Consider the following 15,336-nt stretch of genomic DNA (forward strand, 5'->3'; position numbering starts at 1 on the left):
CTTACGAGTTCATTCAGTTATGCACAATTTTGATAGCTCTCCAGTGTTTTCATGCAATTTATTTTTATGGATTCATTTTCAAAGTATGCTTTGACCTTTTTGTGACCTTTTCACTTCAAAGTTAAATTCTTCTACTTAAGTACTTGTTCTTCTAGTTCCCACGTCATTTATTATTTATATTTTTCTTAAGAATAAAATTATATATTATAGTGAGGTTGCAAAATGTTTCTTATGGTTTTTAGATGTTTCCTCCCCCTCCCAGGGGTTTTTTTAATATGGTGTCATGTACCTGATTTTGATTTTCTTGTTTTTTTGGGTAATATGTAAATCTTCACGGTATGTTGCCACAAAATAAGAAATGGAGAAAATGGAATCTTTAAACTTTGGAAGTAAATGTAATTTAATGCCTTCTACTTGCAAAGTGCAGGTTCAAAGAGCCCTTATCAACTGTTGGCTTATTTAGATGAGAGAAAATCTGAATAGATTTGAGCCATAATGTGCAAAGAATAATGAGCAGCAGGTCAAAGAGGAAAATTGGCTAACAGAAGGAAGGTGATGGAAACCCACTCTCTGCTTTGGGTTTATGCGCCTCAGGGTACAGAGAATGAAGTGATGTTCTCAGTTCTTGGAGTCTAAAAGTAAACTAAGGCAAAAAAAAGAAAAATCTGTCAAACAAAAATAATGAGGAAAGAGGAATGGTTAAACTCTTGGCATCAGTTTCAGACTGAGGCATATCAGTGCTTCAGTAGCTTGACAGTGGCTTGGCTGGCAGTATTTTTGAAAGAATCTAATGTTAAAAGAAACAGTTGTTAAGATACTGGTTTGATTATTTGGACAAGACCCTTGGGTTAGGTACGAATATTAGAGAAAATTGTTTTAAACTTGTGCAAGAGAGAATTGGTCAGTAGCGAGAATGATCTGGTAGGATGAGGAGGAGGTGAGTCTGTAATAAACTCCAGAAAATCCTGAAGGGGGAAAAACCCATTAGGCTGAAGTGGTTTATAGATTACAGGTAATTTCAGGTTTGCTGCTGCTGGAAGAGATGGAGGTGCTCAGAGTGAAAATAAAGGTGATATTTAGAGAATTAATTAAGTAAGAAAAGGAGACACCATGGCAATTTTAAATGAATCCATGGATTCATGTACCTAAATGATACTAGATTTATTTTACTTCCAGAGACAGTTAAACAGATTCTTGTTCCTATGTTTTAAAATAGGCCAGGAAGTAATTGGGAATATTTTGAGTCAAGTTAGTCTAATGTAAATACTTCAGAAATTTCAAATTGCTCTTGGTGAGATCATCACATTCGTGGGAAGGCATACTTTTAATAGGGAGAGTTCATGATAGTGAAGATTTTTTTAATGCTTTTTTCTGTAAAATTTGGAGTTATGTAAGAAATCTGAAGTGATGAAAAACTTGAGGATTTTTTTAGAACGATAAAACAAAAAACCCCAGTCATTGTATGACTTGCTGCACGGCTGTACAAAGGGCAGCAAGATCCATTTGTAGTAAAACAGGGGTTGAATTTTGAACGGAATATATAACTTGATAATACTAGTCCCAGCCTTGGTGGAAGTGTTTCTGAAGTACAGATGGATTTATCCATGACTGAAATAAGCTTTAGAGCAGATTTCTGAATAAGAAAGTGTGGTATTGCTTCAATACAGTCTTTTCCTGGGAAAGAATACTTTGAATAACTTAATAGTTATTAAGCTAGCTAAACTTTTTCAGAGGTGTATCAGTGACATGCAACACTCGCGTTAAGCATCATCTGAAAAACTCCTTTGTTTGGATTTCACAGTGTATCAGCAGTAATATTAATGTAAAAGGGAGACAGGCGTTCTCATCCCCATCTTCTGTGTCTCATCTGTACTTTGTTGCAAGCAAGTCATCGGTCTGAAATAAATACCGTGCCTTCTCAGCTTTGGATTAAGACACTATGGGAATGTTGCGTAACTACACACTGCAAGCATATCAGTAGGGATTCAGCAGTGCTGTTCTTGAGGGGTTGTCGTGCAGGTATAATATTTTGGGTAATCTCAGGAAGCGGCTTCCCAAAGCATTTCAGTGGATTTTTGTCCACAGTTGCTCACTTTTCCCATGTGATCGAGAAATGGGTTTAGATCAAGTCTAACATAATGAATAGTTGAAACCATTCTTTGAGGCTGCTTTCCAGACTGTTGGAAAACCATTCAGTGGGTTTGTGTTATTTTGAAATATTTTAATGGAGTGATATTTCAGTCTTAGGAGAAAACTCACTTTCTGGGGGTAAATTTTTTTAACAACCATTGACTGGGATTACTCATTTTCAGTAAGATGTCTCTTGAGAAACTCAACTGCTTTTGTTTATTTAGTTACAAAAGTGCTTGTTTTAGTTGAAGCCTATGAGAAAATACGAATGTTATGGCATACCCTTCACAGATATTTACTTTTTCCTCAGACTACGAAAACAATACGTTTGCTCAGTTCTTAAGAACACGGAAGTTAACACCCAGCTTGCAGCACTTCATTCTTCACTCTATTGCAATGGTTTCGGAGACTGATTGCAGCACTCCTGAAGGTCTTCAGGCAACAAAAAAATTTCTTCAGTGCCTTGGCCGCTATGGCAATACACCATTTTTGTTTCCTCTTTATGGTCAGGGTGAGATCCCACAGTGCTTCTGCAGGTAAGTGTCACTTTTCTAACGCATGCCTTTCAAAAAGGAAATCCGTGGTAACCTAATGCCAATCGATACTATTCAATAGGAATCATCCTCTTAACAATTTCATGTTGGTTTTATTTGCTTTATGTTTTCATTGGCTGTGAAATACTACCCTCCCCCCCAAAAGAAAAGATAGTGGAAATTATGCTATTCCCATACTTTGAAACAATTTTCATTCTATTTCAAATGCATCCTGTAATAGCTGGCTGTCATGGTGGCTGCCTGTGGTGACAAGTGCTGGGAAATGAGAAAGACATAATTTAACTCACATGTAGCTATCCCTTTTTAAAACTGACAAGAGGATGCTTGGAGTGATATCTGTCCAAAAGGATGACTCTGCATTTTGGTAGGTAGAGAAAATTTGTGGATTTGTCTTCCTGAAGTTACAGGAAGATGCATGTTTTCAATTTGTGTTACTAATTAGCACTGAGAGTGTATCTATCACTCATAGGTAAATATTTAATAATTAACTGGATTTTTCCAAAAGAAGCAAAATTTTGCCATGTGTTCAGTTTATTATTAAATTAAAAAAAATAATCATTCCTTCACCTTTGTTTCATGACAGTCTTACACAAACAGGGCAACTGATGTGAAATCTTGTCCTTACTCTCTTGACTTCATTTTATACATCTGTATAGGCCGCAAGCTTCCACGTACTACTTGAAGAGCAGAGAAGCTGTCATGAGGCCCTGTTACCCTGAGCCGTTACAGACTGCAGTTTTACATTCTGACATCTCAAACAGCAGTCATAAGTTCTCCGCTACTTGAGCCCTAGAAAGTAATTAAAATTAAAACCCTATTGGTTCCGTGGTAAAACACCACCCACTTCAACCCCTTTACTTGAACCGTGGACAGGGATAACACGGTCTTCAGCGTGACTCCTGAGGCGTGCTGGGGATCGTAGTTCGAGCAGAGGAGTTGTTGATGGATGGTTTTGGGGACCATCAAGAATACATGTGCAGAGGGTGGGTGGTTTTAATTTTCAGTTATTTCCAACAGTTCAACTGGCTTTTAAAAGGCTGAGGTTTTTTTTATATCTTTTATTTTGCTGGCAGGCAGCCTTTCCATCTGCTCTGTGTGGGTTTTTAATGTAGTAACCTGTAGGTCTGAAATAAACATTAGCTCTATTTTAAAAAAGCAGTATTGCATGGTGAGGGCATTTTGTTGTCTGAGTGATATATCCGTGTGTCATTAGTTTAAATATCAATGCAAAGTCTTAACTGCTTTGTTATTGGTGGACAAGTTCTGCTTCTTAAGTGTGTGCTCCTATTAAAGTCTGGTTTACAGCACGCTTTTGGACATTATCTTCCTGTCTTGTCTGTGTGATAGATTGGGTTGTTCTTCTCTATTACAGTACTTAAATTATTGCTAGAAGAATGGCCTTAGCAGCTTGAGCCTATTTGGCAGTATATAGGATGGATGCAATTAAGTGTTGACAGAAACATTCTGGAATAATGATCGTTGTTTGTGGAAGGTATCTGTGAAGTAGCCGGTTGGCACCGGCAGCTGGCCGTATTGTGGAAGATCTTATTTGGCCTTAGCAACTCATGTTAGGCCACGGGAAATTGGTCTGTATGATGTATACATGTAGATCATCTACTGTTTCCCTTAGTTCATTGGACAACTGGGCATTGTTCTGTACTGCGTTGAATAGAAATGTTACTTGGTAACACCTTCTGTCAATAGCCTTTCATCTGTACCTCGAACTGTATTGGTATGGCGGTTTAAAAACAGGTGGGCCTATGTCATTAGCTGCTTGGGCAGGCAATTTGTGAACAGGAATTGGTTTTAGGTAGGTACTCTGGACACAGTCGTGCAATAGAACTTGTGTTCATGGAGTTTATGGTTGTCTTTCTGTCTTTATAGGGCTTCATGTGGGACCAGATATCTGTACGTGACCAACAGATTAATAAATCAAAATACTATCAAAGCCATTACAGTAGCACAAGTTTTGCAGTTAGACCCTTTTTAACTTCAAATACTTGGAAAAAAAGTAAATTTAATAATTAAGATGGAAATTAGAATTTTAGTTATACTCTTCCACTGTACGTTCCTCTCTGTATAATTTTTCTTGTGTTCTTGAAAGTCCTTCGGCTTTATTTTAATGGCCAGCACATGCGGTTTTCTCATCTGTAACAACAATATATTTCAAGAGTTCGAGATAGTGATGTTTAGAAGTTTTATAAATATCCTTATCAGAAAATCATTTTGTGATCAGATGGCCTGAACATTCTATTTATGTCCATTGATTTCTGCGTTTTAGGAATTTTTGCTAAATTGTAAGTCTTACAGTAAGGACAGTATTTTAATAGTCGAAGGAAATTATTCTGTCAAACCCTGAAGTAATTATACTTCTAAAAGGTCTGTATTACAACAGTGTAGTAAAAAATAAAATTTAAATGTTTTTGGTTTTAAGCGAACAATTGAGAAGGCAATCACAATTTTTTTTTTTTTTTGAGATTAATCACAATTTTTATATGTGGCCTGCCTTGGGTATTATGTCTTGCTAAAACTGCGCAGTATCCGAGGAATATGGTTCAGACTGTATAGTAAAGTGGTAACGCCACAACCTATACATCATACCCTGCAGTTTTTATCACCAGGTTATCAGAGTAAGGTGTCACCTGTTCTGTGATTTCTAACCACCATTCCATATTCTGTTTTAATGTAAACCTCTTAAGCGTTTCTTGCAGCCAGTTACACTGTGTGTTCTCATCAAGGCTACTGTTATAAATGGCATGCATGCATATTTATGTGAATGAGTCAAAGACATTTGTAAGTCACATCCTTGCATTCTAAATGAATTCTGCATAAACAGTACAGCGTTTTATAACTACTGACGACACTTGAGTGAGTAAAAGCGGTGTTAGTTCTTTATTGGTTTAAACAGGTATGGTTTAGGAGAGAAAATTAAACTTTTATATCATTGTAATGTACCTCCCAATATGTCGAGTTACAGATGTGAGATTTCTATCTCCATAAATTGGATTCGTGGTACGAGGAAGGTCATTGGAAGCCTCTGAGCTGACAAGCAGCAAAACTTTTCTGGCCTGCATAACAGCTTCCTTTGGTATGAAACTGTTATGTCTCTTCCTTTCTAATGAAGTAGTAGTAGTGTTATGCTTCATAAAAATAAATATCATAAAAAATCATTCTTGAGAAAAATCAAAGCAAGTCTCTACGTTTGATATGGTAAACCATAAGATGCTAAGACCCCTGTATGTAAGGCAGCCAGGGAAATCAAGGTAAGTTTGGCTGTTAACATGTTTGTTGCACGTCTGTAATACAGCTTTCATTTCCTTGAAAATATATCACTAAAGAAAAACTATAATTGTAAACTGTAAAGTCTCAGTGATGCAACGTTTAGAATATTTAGTGAGATTTGGATGTTTTTCTGGTTTTAGAAAACATTGGGAAATACCTCAAATATTTTCTGAATCAAGAGGTTAATATTGAATTTTAAGCTTCCAAATTTTCCTTTGTAACTGGGGTGGGGTGGGGGAAATATATATACAGACTTAAAAATCTGAAGTAGTTGTCAAATATGAGGACATACTTGCTCTTGCATGTTGTACAAAATTCCTCTCTTGTAACTTGAATCTCCTTTCCTTCCAGTCTTTTAGAAACAAAACTATATGAGTTTTCATGGTTTTGAGGAGTGTTTGAAAGTGCTATTTACAAATACTGTTTCACAGTGTTCACTTTTAGAGTTCACCTCAGTGAAACAGGCCTCTTCTTTGCAGTTTTCCTGTGAGAGGAAGTCTTTCTGGAAGCTTGCAGTTGTGGTTCTCCTCACCCATGAGCAGTGTTGTTGAATGCACGACAGCTGAGAAGGCAGCTCTAGGTTGTGGCCTCACTTGTGTGATTCACACTGAATTTTGAGGGAGACTGCATAGATTCTCTTCAGTTCGGTTTCAGGTTCTGTCTGGACTCTGGCAAATCAAACCTCCGACTGGAAACAAAACTTTCTGAGGAGCAGTCATTTTCCCTGTTTGAAGTATGAGAGGGAACTGCCTGTCATCTCATAAAGGTTCTAGGGGGTGACGCACAGGGCCCTTTTTCTCTTTATTAAGATTTGTCGGAATCGACAGATGTGGTCGTGGTAGTAGGTGCTGAGGTGGCAGAATGTCTTCAGCTGCTTTGCCATAGGAATTAGTGATTCGCTGCCTTTTATGGGTAGTCAATGACTTGCATTTCCTATAAATAAGCTTTGAACTTTTACATCGTGCATGTATTTGGAGGGCTAGGTAACCTTTTTTAGTAGTTGCTACAGGTTCTAACTGAAATTAGTCATTTTTCTGTCATTGCCAGTGACAGTAGTAATTTTATGATGGAGGAAAGATCTGATTAAGACAGTTCATCTCTTTCAATACCTATATTTACAAGAAGATGAAGAGTCCAGGCTGAGATATGATGGATTTTGGGATTGATTTGGAAGGTTCCTGTATGTATTTCAAAAATGAATAATCAGTTTTTACCCTTACATTTGAGCTATTACCTGCTACAAGTGTTAACGTTTCTGAGGTAGTCTGAGGTACTTTAACATTTCCAGTTATGTCCCAGTTACAATCTCTAGGAAGATTTTAGAGTTTTGAAATCAAGACTGGACTTTAGGAAACCTGACTGTAATAATAATTTAGAATTGATATATTAAAAATTTAGTGCAACATCTTTTCATGGAATCTGTACATGAGTATCATGTCTCTACATGTAAGCAATATGCATAACTTCTGTATGTTAATTTTATGGTTTGGCATATTAATGGCAAATTCAAACTATGTTAATTGCTTGTGAGGATCAGATAGGACAGATTTGGGTCTTTGCACATGGGTAAGTGTGAAAGAATCACAGGTGATTTTACAAACATAGGCTGGATCTGAGGTATGAGTTCAGTCCTACAATTCAAAATAAATAATTTTCATATTTATACGTGTTGTATCACTTAAAATTACTCCATTTATTTGGATCTGAAAACTTACTTTGAAATTACTGACAACTTGTCAGTAGTACTTGATTTTTACTAAAATACTGAATGGTAAGAGTACCTGCAGTGCTGCTTCTTCCTAATTGTTTTCACTTGCATTTCACTGAAATAATAAAACTTTTAATGTAGTTTTGCTTTTAAAGACAAACTTGATATATTTCTCCTCACTTTCTTGGCAGATGAATGCAAAATGGGCAAGCGTAGTTAGCATGATTGTTTGTGGGATGAGTTGTTTGTTTTTCCCTCTAAGGAGAAACTCTTTCTTGGGATAAACATCAGGGAAGTGAGATAATCCATCATTCTGAGACCTGTTCACTAGTGATGGATGGATAGATTGGTAAAGTAACTCAATAATCTTCATTTTTTTCGGGTTATTCACAGATCAGTGAGCATTGTCGTTAATAAAGCTATGGAATGCTTTTGTGTCCTTGCCCACATTATTTCTCAGAATTTGACAGGAAAAGACTCTTAATTTGGAAATAACCTTTGTTGTGAAATGCATTCTATGAGTAGGAAACTTTGAAAATACCTTCCCAGATTAGATTTTATCTTTCTTCTCAGTGAGATGTTTGTCAGTTCTTTGTTTAAAAAGTTATTTACAAATACGAGAGCTTTTCTGCTCCGTAGTATTTCACTGACTAGAAATACAGTGTTCTGCAGAAGTTTATACCTCCTGAAGGCCTTCAACCGTTAGAATATATCACAAGATGCTCTGAATCGTAGGAATGTTGTCAAAGTATATTGATTTCAGATCCCTAACTAGGCATGGAAGAGTTTTCAGTGCAGAAATTGTATTACAGGAGTTAGAATACACCCTGTGCTATAGGAAAAATAAATTAACATTACATATTAAAAAAGTATTTACACTGTCCTACTCTTATTCTTGGTCATTCTTGCTTCATTTTACAAATATTTGGAACCGATAAACCCAAAATACAAATGCTATAAGTGAGGTGATATTTCAGTAATTATTCACTTTAATAATTAAGACAATATTATGAAGGAAGTGTATCTAATACATTATTTGGTGTTAGCTGTTAGCTGTCTCAACCAAAATTATTCTCTTCTCGTGTGGGGATGCGCAGATTCTGGCGTATCTATACTTCCTGAGAATTATTACTCAGGCATACAAATACGTTAGAGCATTATCAGATCTATGGAAATGACATGAATGTTTATTATTGGAGCAAATCTTGGATGTAAATACAAGTGTCCTGTCTCATTAAACTAGAAGACAGAGCAATGTATGTTCCAAAACATTACTGAATTAATAAAATAGTCCTTGAATTTCATTGAGGGTTAAGATAACTTGAATTTTTATGTCTTTTCTGGAGGCAGAGAACACATAAATGGATTTTATAGATGAGCTAATGCTCAGTGACTGATTTCTAGTCACTTGTTTTGTGTCTCTGCCCTACGGTCGTGATCTCCCTTGGAGGGCAGAACTGTTGTATAATTGCAGCTGAACGACCTTGTCCAAGGAACAGTTTCTTCTTTCACTAGGTCAGTAGAACTTCGGGCCAGGCAGATGTCACACTTCCACCTTCCGCAGAGGTTGCTCTTCATATAGTGTGTTTGCAGTTAACTGCCATCACAGTAGTACAGAAACTGCTGAACTTTTTGGTTTGTCTGTTTTTGGGGTTTTTTTTTTTTCCTCCTGCTCTGTAGTAATTTCTTACAATTTCCACAGTGCTTTAGCCGTGATTTCTAGGACACTTGCTGGTTAAATGGTTGAATGTGTTGCCTGATCGATCCTCACCTTACTTGCATGTAAATCATCTCTTTCTTGAGTCTAGCATCCCAGAGATTTATTCTTAAAACTACTTTTTAGTGAATCTAGGTTAATTGCAATATCCTTGAGAAATGTTTATATAATTCTTCCATTTCGTAAGGCAGTATTAAGCAGCTTTTTCTCTCAAATGTCGTCGAGCTTAAGAAGCCATGCTAGTACAGCTACAGTATGGTTAAAATGTGGTGTTGATCTTCTAGTTCGTTTCAGATCTTAGCCCAGAACTCAGTGGGGGGTACACCATGCAACTTGAGTGCAAGTTGATTTTCTAGCAACTTCGCTTTGAGATCTGTTTTTGTATAATTTGGTAAAGCGAGATGCAAGGGTACTGAGTAAATTTGTTGAACAGTTTAGGGCTAACAGTGTCGTTAACATTAAGAAACAGCATTTTTAGCGTTGTGATAATGATCATTTAGAATCTAGACAAAACTTCATTGCTCTCAAACTACTTGTTTTAGACCTAGTCTCAAATTCTTTAACTCAGATTTTGAATTTTTCCTGAGAAGACAGTAGCTTCATATTTCATCGTATCAGTCGTCATCTTTGAACAGTGTTTGGATTTACTTTGCTGTTTCTGGATGCACAGTAAATTTATTCTGAAACACAACTTATTCATACCTCTTTTTGCTTCAACAAGTGACAGTACTCTTCCCTTAATTTTATGGGACTTGTTCTGGCTGTACTCTGACCCACATAAATTGTCATAATTTCTTTGTGACTTATAACTGTGCGTTAAAATCTTAATCGTTTTCACTCCTCCTGAGGTTTTCCTGTAAATAACTTGTTAGGTTGATTTGGTAAAGTCTAAAACAAATTTATCATTCTTTCTAAATGCTTCATTTTAGAAGGCTAATCCCAGACTGTTTATTAAAAAAAAACCCAAAAACCAAACAAAAAAAACCCCAACAAAACCACCACAACAAAACAACAACAAAACCACAGACAAAACACCAGAAATGCTCCTGCTAAAAAGAGCAGTTGTGTTCAAGAGAGGACATGTAAAATTTGCCACAAATCTGATTTATTTTTTAATTTATTATTTTTTAAATTATTTGATCAAGAGACCTGTTACCATGGAGTGACTTAGTCATCAAGAGTTTATGGACAAACTTGGTTTTCTTTCTTTCATGAGCTTTGGAAGACCGACTTCTTGCACAGATATGTTTTCCCCCTCTTAAGTGTTCCAAGTTGCAGGATGTCACATTTAATTTGTTTTCTCGCAAACCAAGAAATTAGATTCATTTTATGCAAAAGACTTTGCTTTCAAATTTCTTGTATGCTAAATGTCTTTTTATTTTGTACCTGCAGAGTTTCTTTTCTTTCCTGCTGTACCGAGGATGGTTCTCAAGGGTATCTGATCCCTGGGTACCTCTCATGAAGTTAGCATCTTTTTTTTCTTATTCACCAGCAGTAGGAGCCTAACAGAAGCTGAAGTTGGCAGGGGTGTACTCTGTGTTGCAAGTTGCAGGTCTAATCTGTCAAATATTACTTCTACAAATGTTCTTTTTGCAAAAAGCGAGGATGTAACAGAAAAGAGGATGTCTCATCTGCCGACCCAGCAGCTGTGTGCAGTAGAACAGCCTACGTAACACTTCCAGCAAGCAGAGGCTGAGCTGGCTGCGCTGATGCAGTGCGTACGATGGGGATGTGGAACCAAAACTCTTCTACTCACACTCACTGCTGCACTTCGGAAGTAGACTTTTGCTTCTGAAATCACATAGGGCGAAGCAGCTGCTGTTCCAAAGCAGATTCCTGTAAAATACCCTCCACCTGTGTGTTAGCACCTTTTTCTGCAGCTATCATACTCGTGCAACTTCAGTGTTTCTTACACGAGGATTTTCATTCTCTGCTTATTTTAAATGTGGACGATGGGAAATTAGTTTCATGTGGAACACTTGTAGAAGAGGAGAGCTAACAAGTTTGAATAATTACAGAAAATTTAATCACTTCCAAGTGCATTATTAGATAAACTGGTCTCTCTGGTTTATTTTTTTAAGGATTTATTAGTGGATACAACTAAGCTACTTTTCCAACACTCTTAGAGTCTCTAAACAACTCTGCTACAAGAGGCATTAGTAACATGGCTCTTGTATCAGTAATAAGCTCGCTAATACTGCAGTTGCTTAAATTACTGACAGTTTGTTAAGTGAAAACGTAGCTTAAAGATGGTGTTACTTTTGTCAACAGAACTTTCTCAGGTTTTAGAAACAGTTTAATAAATCTACATTTGCAGGAAGCAACACTGGAAGTCTAGGAATATCAAAATGTGTAATAACGAAGATTTTTATTGCATCATCTTTTAACATTTGAGTTTCAGAAAACAGAATTGGAATCTTAAGCCTATAAAAGGCAGCATTGACTTGCCAAACCCCTAAACTTGCACATCACATGATAGGAACTCAAATGTTAAAATTCTTCACTGCAGTCTGCACCCTTCCCTGCCCCCCAAGCCCTCTCAGCTGTGACAGTCCCCCTCCACCCCCCCGAGCTGTCACCATTCCTGCCTGCTGCCTCCATGAAGAGTTTGTGGAGACTGAAATGAGCAGAAGTCCTTGTTCAGTGTCTCCCCCGCCCTGAGCTTTGCCATTACAGCAACTCGTTCTATAGCAGTTCTGGTCTCAGTGCTAAGATTTCTTTCTGGTTTACCATGCTAGCGGTAAACGGTGTGGTGAAAGAAGTCATCTTGCTATGTAAGTAGAGGCATAAAATTGTGCTTCCTGCAAAGTACTCTTTGAGAGTAGCTTCTGGTTGTCAACGATTTGGGAACGTTCTGACAGGTTAAAACCATCATTTTGCTAATTGGATGTAGAAACTGGAATGCTGAAAATAATCCCCAGAAAAAAGACAAAATATTTGACTCTTCATTTACTTCCTTAAGCACTTATTGCCCCATACTGACCTTTCCAATAGCTCTCCAACTGCCAGGGCAGTTCTGCTTCACGTTGATTATTGTCTCTGTTATTTCCTTGGTGCTGTTTTTTATATTTTTTTTTTTGTCTTCACACAGGCGTGTGCACATTCTGAGACTTGACTTGTTTATGGCAACTGTGTTGGGAAAAATAGCTGGGTTTTAACTGTAGCCATTTTATTTATTTGATTTGTCTGTATTCCATTTTTTAATGTTTTTAGAACATACAACAATGTAGGGAATGCTGAAGTTCTAGGGACCTTTCAGGAAACACAGAATTTAACATAAGAAGCAGGTCACAGCTTGCTCTGTGTGTAAAAATAAATTGAAAGAGGATAATTCATTAATTCGGCACTTGGAATGTTTTTGTTTGATCTTTCTCCAAAGCTCGCTGTGCTGTACCTGCAGTCTTCATCTTTAAGGAGGGAAGCAAATAGTTTTTGCTATAGGAGACACTGCAGGTGGGGGAAAAAATAATCAATTCTTTAATTAATTGCTCCATGTGTTTCAGAAAGTAGGAGAAAACTATATGCTAGAAATAAAACCTACCTTTTTTGGTGTGAGACTATGTGATACAGTTTTGCAATTCTTCCTGTAGTCTCAGAATGAACTAAGGGTAGGGCTGTAATTTAAGGGTTTTCATGGTATCTCTCTGTTGAAAATGAAGATGTCAGATGGAGAGACATTCTATTTTTGTTCAATTAATATCAGAGAGCATTACATCAAAGCAGTATACTCCTCTTGTAGCAACAGATGCAGCAACCCTGAAGCCTATTTTCTCTCTTGTTACATTAGTGTTTAATTAAAGAAAACAACTAGTTGGAGGCAGTTACTTTCTGTGAAATGTAATGAAGATTTATTTTGTAAGTGACCTTCACTGTATTAGCTGAATCAGTAATCAGTAAAATTAATAGAATAATCAAATTATATACAAACTCATAAATCATCACGAATATGCTGTCAAAAAATCAGCTTTTAATATGTGCTATTGTTTCACAGCTGTATTAAAAATTACAACTGCTGATTCCTGCCTTGATGGGAACCGAAATGGCATTTAAAGGCTGTGTATGATGGAGGGCTACCAGGCCAAAAATTTTCACAACTGTTAATTTAGCTGTAATATGATTTGATGTCACCAGGGCAAAGTTGAAGTTGAGTACAGTGTTGTTGCTATCTTTCAGCAAAACTTGAATTATTGGTGTAGGCAGTCGCCAGTTAATTAGAGTAATATCAGTTTAAATGTCTGTCATTTAGGGTTAATGGTATCAAAGAGTTGCCTTATACTTGAAGTACAGTCAAATCATCTTGAATAGCCTATTGTATGAAACTAATGTTAGCACAGTAATTTTACTGTGCCATAAATTATTTTGATGCCATTTAGCTTAATATTTCAATTTCTACATTTAAATAATTTTGGCAAGTTCTTCCTAATCATGTCATTTTTCAGGCTAGGCTGTTTTAATAGATATTTTGACTCTTCGTAATTGTTTAACACAACACAATCAAAATTCCTTCCCATTTTCATTTAAAAAGAGAAGTTTTCTGCTGGCCTACTATGAAAAGAGGTCATGCCCTCCTCCACTGGATAGTCGGCTACTCTTGAAAACAAGTAATTCACATTTTTGCGCAGCCAAGCAGCACAGTTCTTTCAAAGCACGCTAGAAAAACAAAGTGCATATATCAAAAAGCCCTTGACTGTGGTTGAAGTCAAAGCAAAAGTATAATTTATAGTTTTTAACAAAGGAATCTTAGTTCTAGTTAGGTTAATAGTGCTATTCTTTTATACAACATACGAAATAAATTCATCTGGGTTGGTTTGAAAGATGCTAATACACACTTTGTGAGGCAAGAAGCCATTGATTGCAGCATTAGAGATAATAAGCCCGTAGCTCAAGGCTCTATAATAATTCTTTAGTGGGTGTTTAACCTTTGTGTCATCTTCAACAGACAGCCAAGGTTGGGATTCCACACGGTGCGTATTCTCCCTGCTTTTGCATGGGTAGAAGAGTTGTTTCTAGGGAGCTGGATCTTCTGATGTGGCCAGCAGTAAGGGATGCTGCTGACATTTCTTTAGACTGCTACCTTTTGGAGTGCAGCTCAGGAGAGACGTGAGTTGGAAACACACTTCAGTCCTTTGTTGTGCTGCATCATTCACGCAGTTTAAAAGCTGTTTCTGTACTAACTGTCTTTGAACTATCTAATATGACTTTTGAATGCCAAAATGGATTCCATTTTAGGAAGTCAGGTTTGCAAAATTAAAGGTTTCTTTTCGAGTTCATCATCTATGAACAGGTACCTAAAGCTCTTTAACTTCAAAATAAAATTTAAAAAAATAAAAGAAAACAAACTCCCCTAAAAACAAACCCACTCCCACAAAAAACTCAAAAACTTATTAGTAAAGCAGGAAAATACTGCTGTCATCCCAGATATCTTGGAGAACTATGTCCCACCAAACCAGCCTGTCTTTCTCATATTGATTGTTTGCGTTGACTCGTCTGATGCCTAGCTGATGTTGGGTGTTGGAAGTGTAGTTACACTAATCTGTTAAATTACCTTGTAAACGCTACCAAAAGAGAAACAGAATTATATGTTCTTACTTGAGATGCAGTACCTGGGCAGACTCGGTTAATGAAATGGCAGACGCAATTTCCAGTTTTTATGCCCCCCCTGTTTCAGCTCCGTCCTTCCATCTGGGAGCTGAACGTCAAATGACTGGATCCCACCAAAGCTCAGCTGAATACCAGGAACTTGGAAAACTCAGTTTCCTTCTCCAGCATGGTGAAATAGAACAGTGTGTCACTGTGTTGAATGTGCCACAGATTGTTTTATGATTTACCCCTAAGAGTCTATTTACTTTTGAATAATAGGGATCACAGGAAGAACACAGGTGTATTTCACTTGTAGGTCAAAGGATGAATTGTCCAATGTCACTTGGCAGCATTTGACAGTTGTC

General features: G+C 36.9%; 1 protein-coding gene across 1 annotated transcript in view; it reads left to right on the forward strand.

Annotated features, from left to right (window-relative positions):
* LOC104507685 (rab proteins geranylgeranyltransferase component A 1-like) overlaps nt 1-15,336 on the forward strand; it is a gene marked incomplete at its 5' end in the record, with an annotated part of 55,790 nt that overhangs the window by 17,165 nt on the left and 23,289 nt on the right. Inside the window, one exon of the mRNA XM_010149046.1 lies at nt 2,441-2,666. Coding sequence (XP_010147348.1) covers nt 2,441-2,666 — 226 coding nt within the window. The remainder of the gene's footprint in view (nt 1-2,440; nt 2,667-15,336) is intronic.

Source organism: Eurypyga helias, unplaced genomic scaffold, assembly GCF_000690775.1.
Source record: "Eurypyga helias isolate BGI_N326 unplaced genomic scaffold, ASM69077v1 scaffold30933, whole genome shotgun sequence".
NCBI classification, from domain to species: domain Eukaryota; kingdom Metazoa; phylum Chordata; class Aves; order Eurypygiformes; family Eurypygidae; genus Eurypyga; species Eurypyga helias.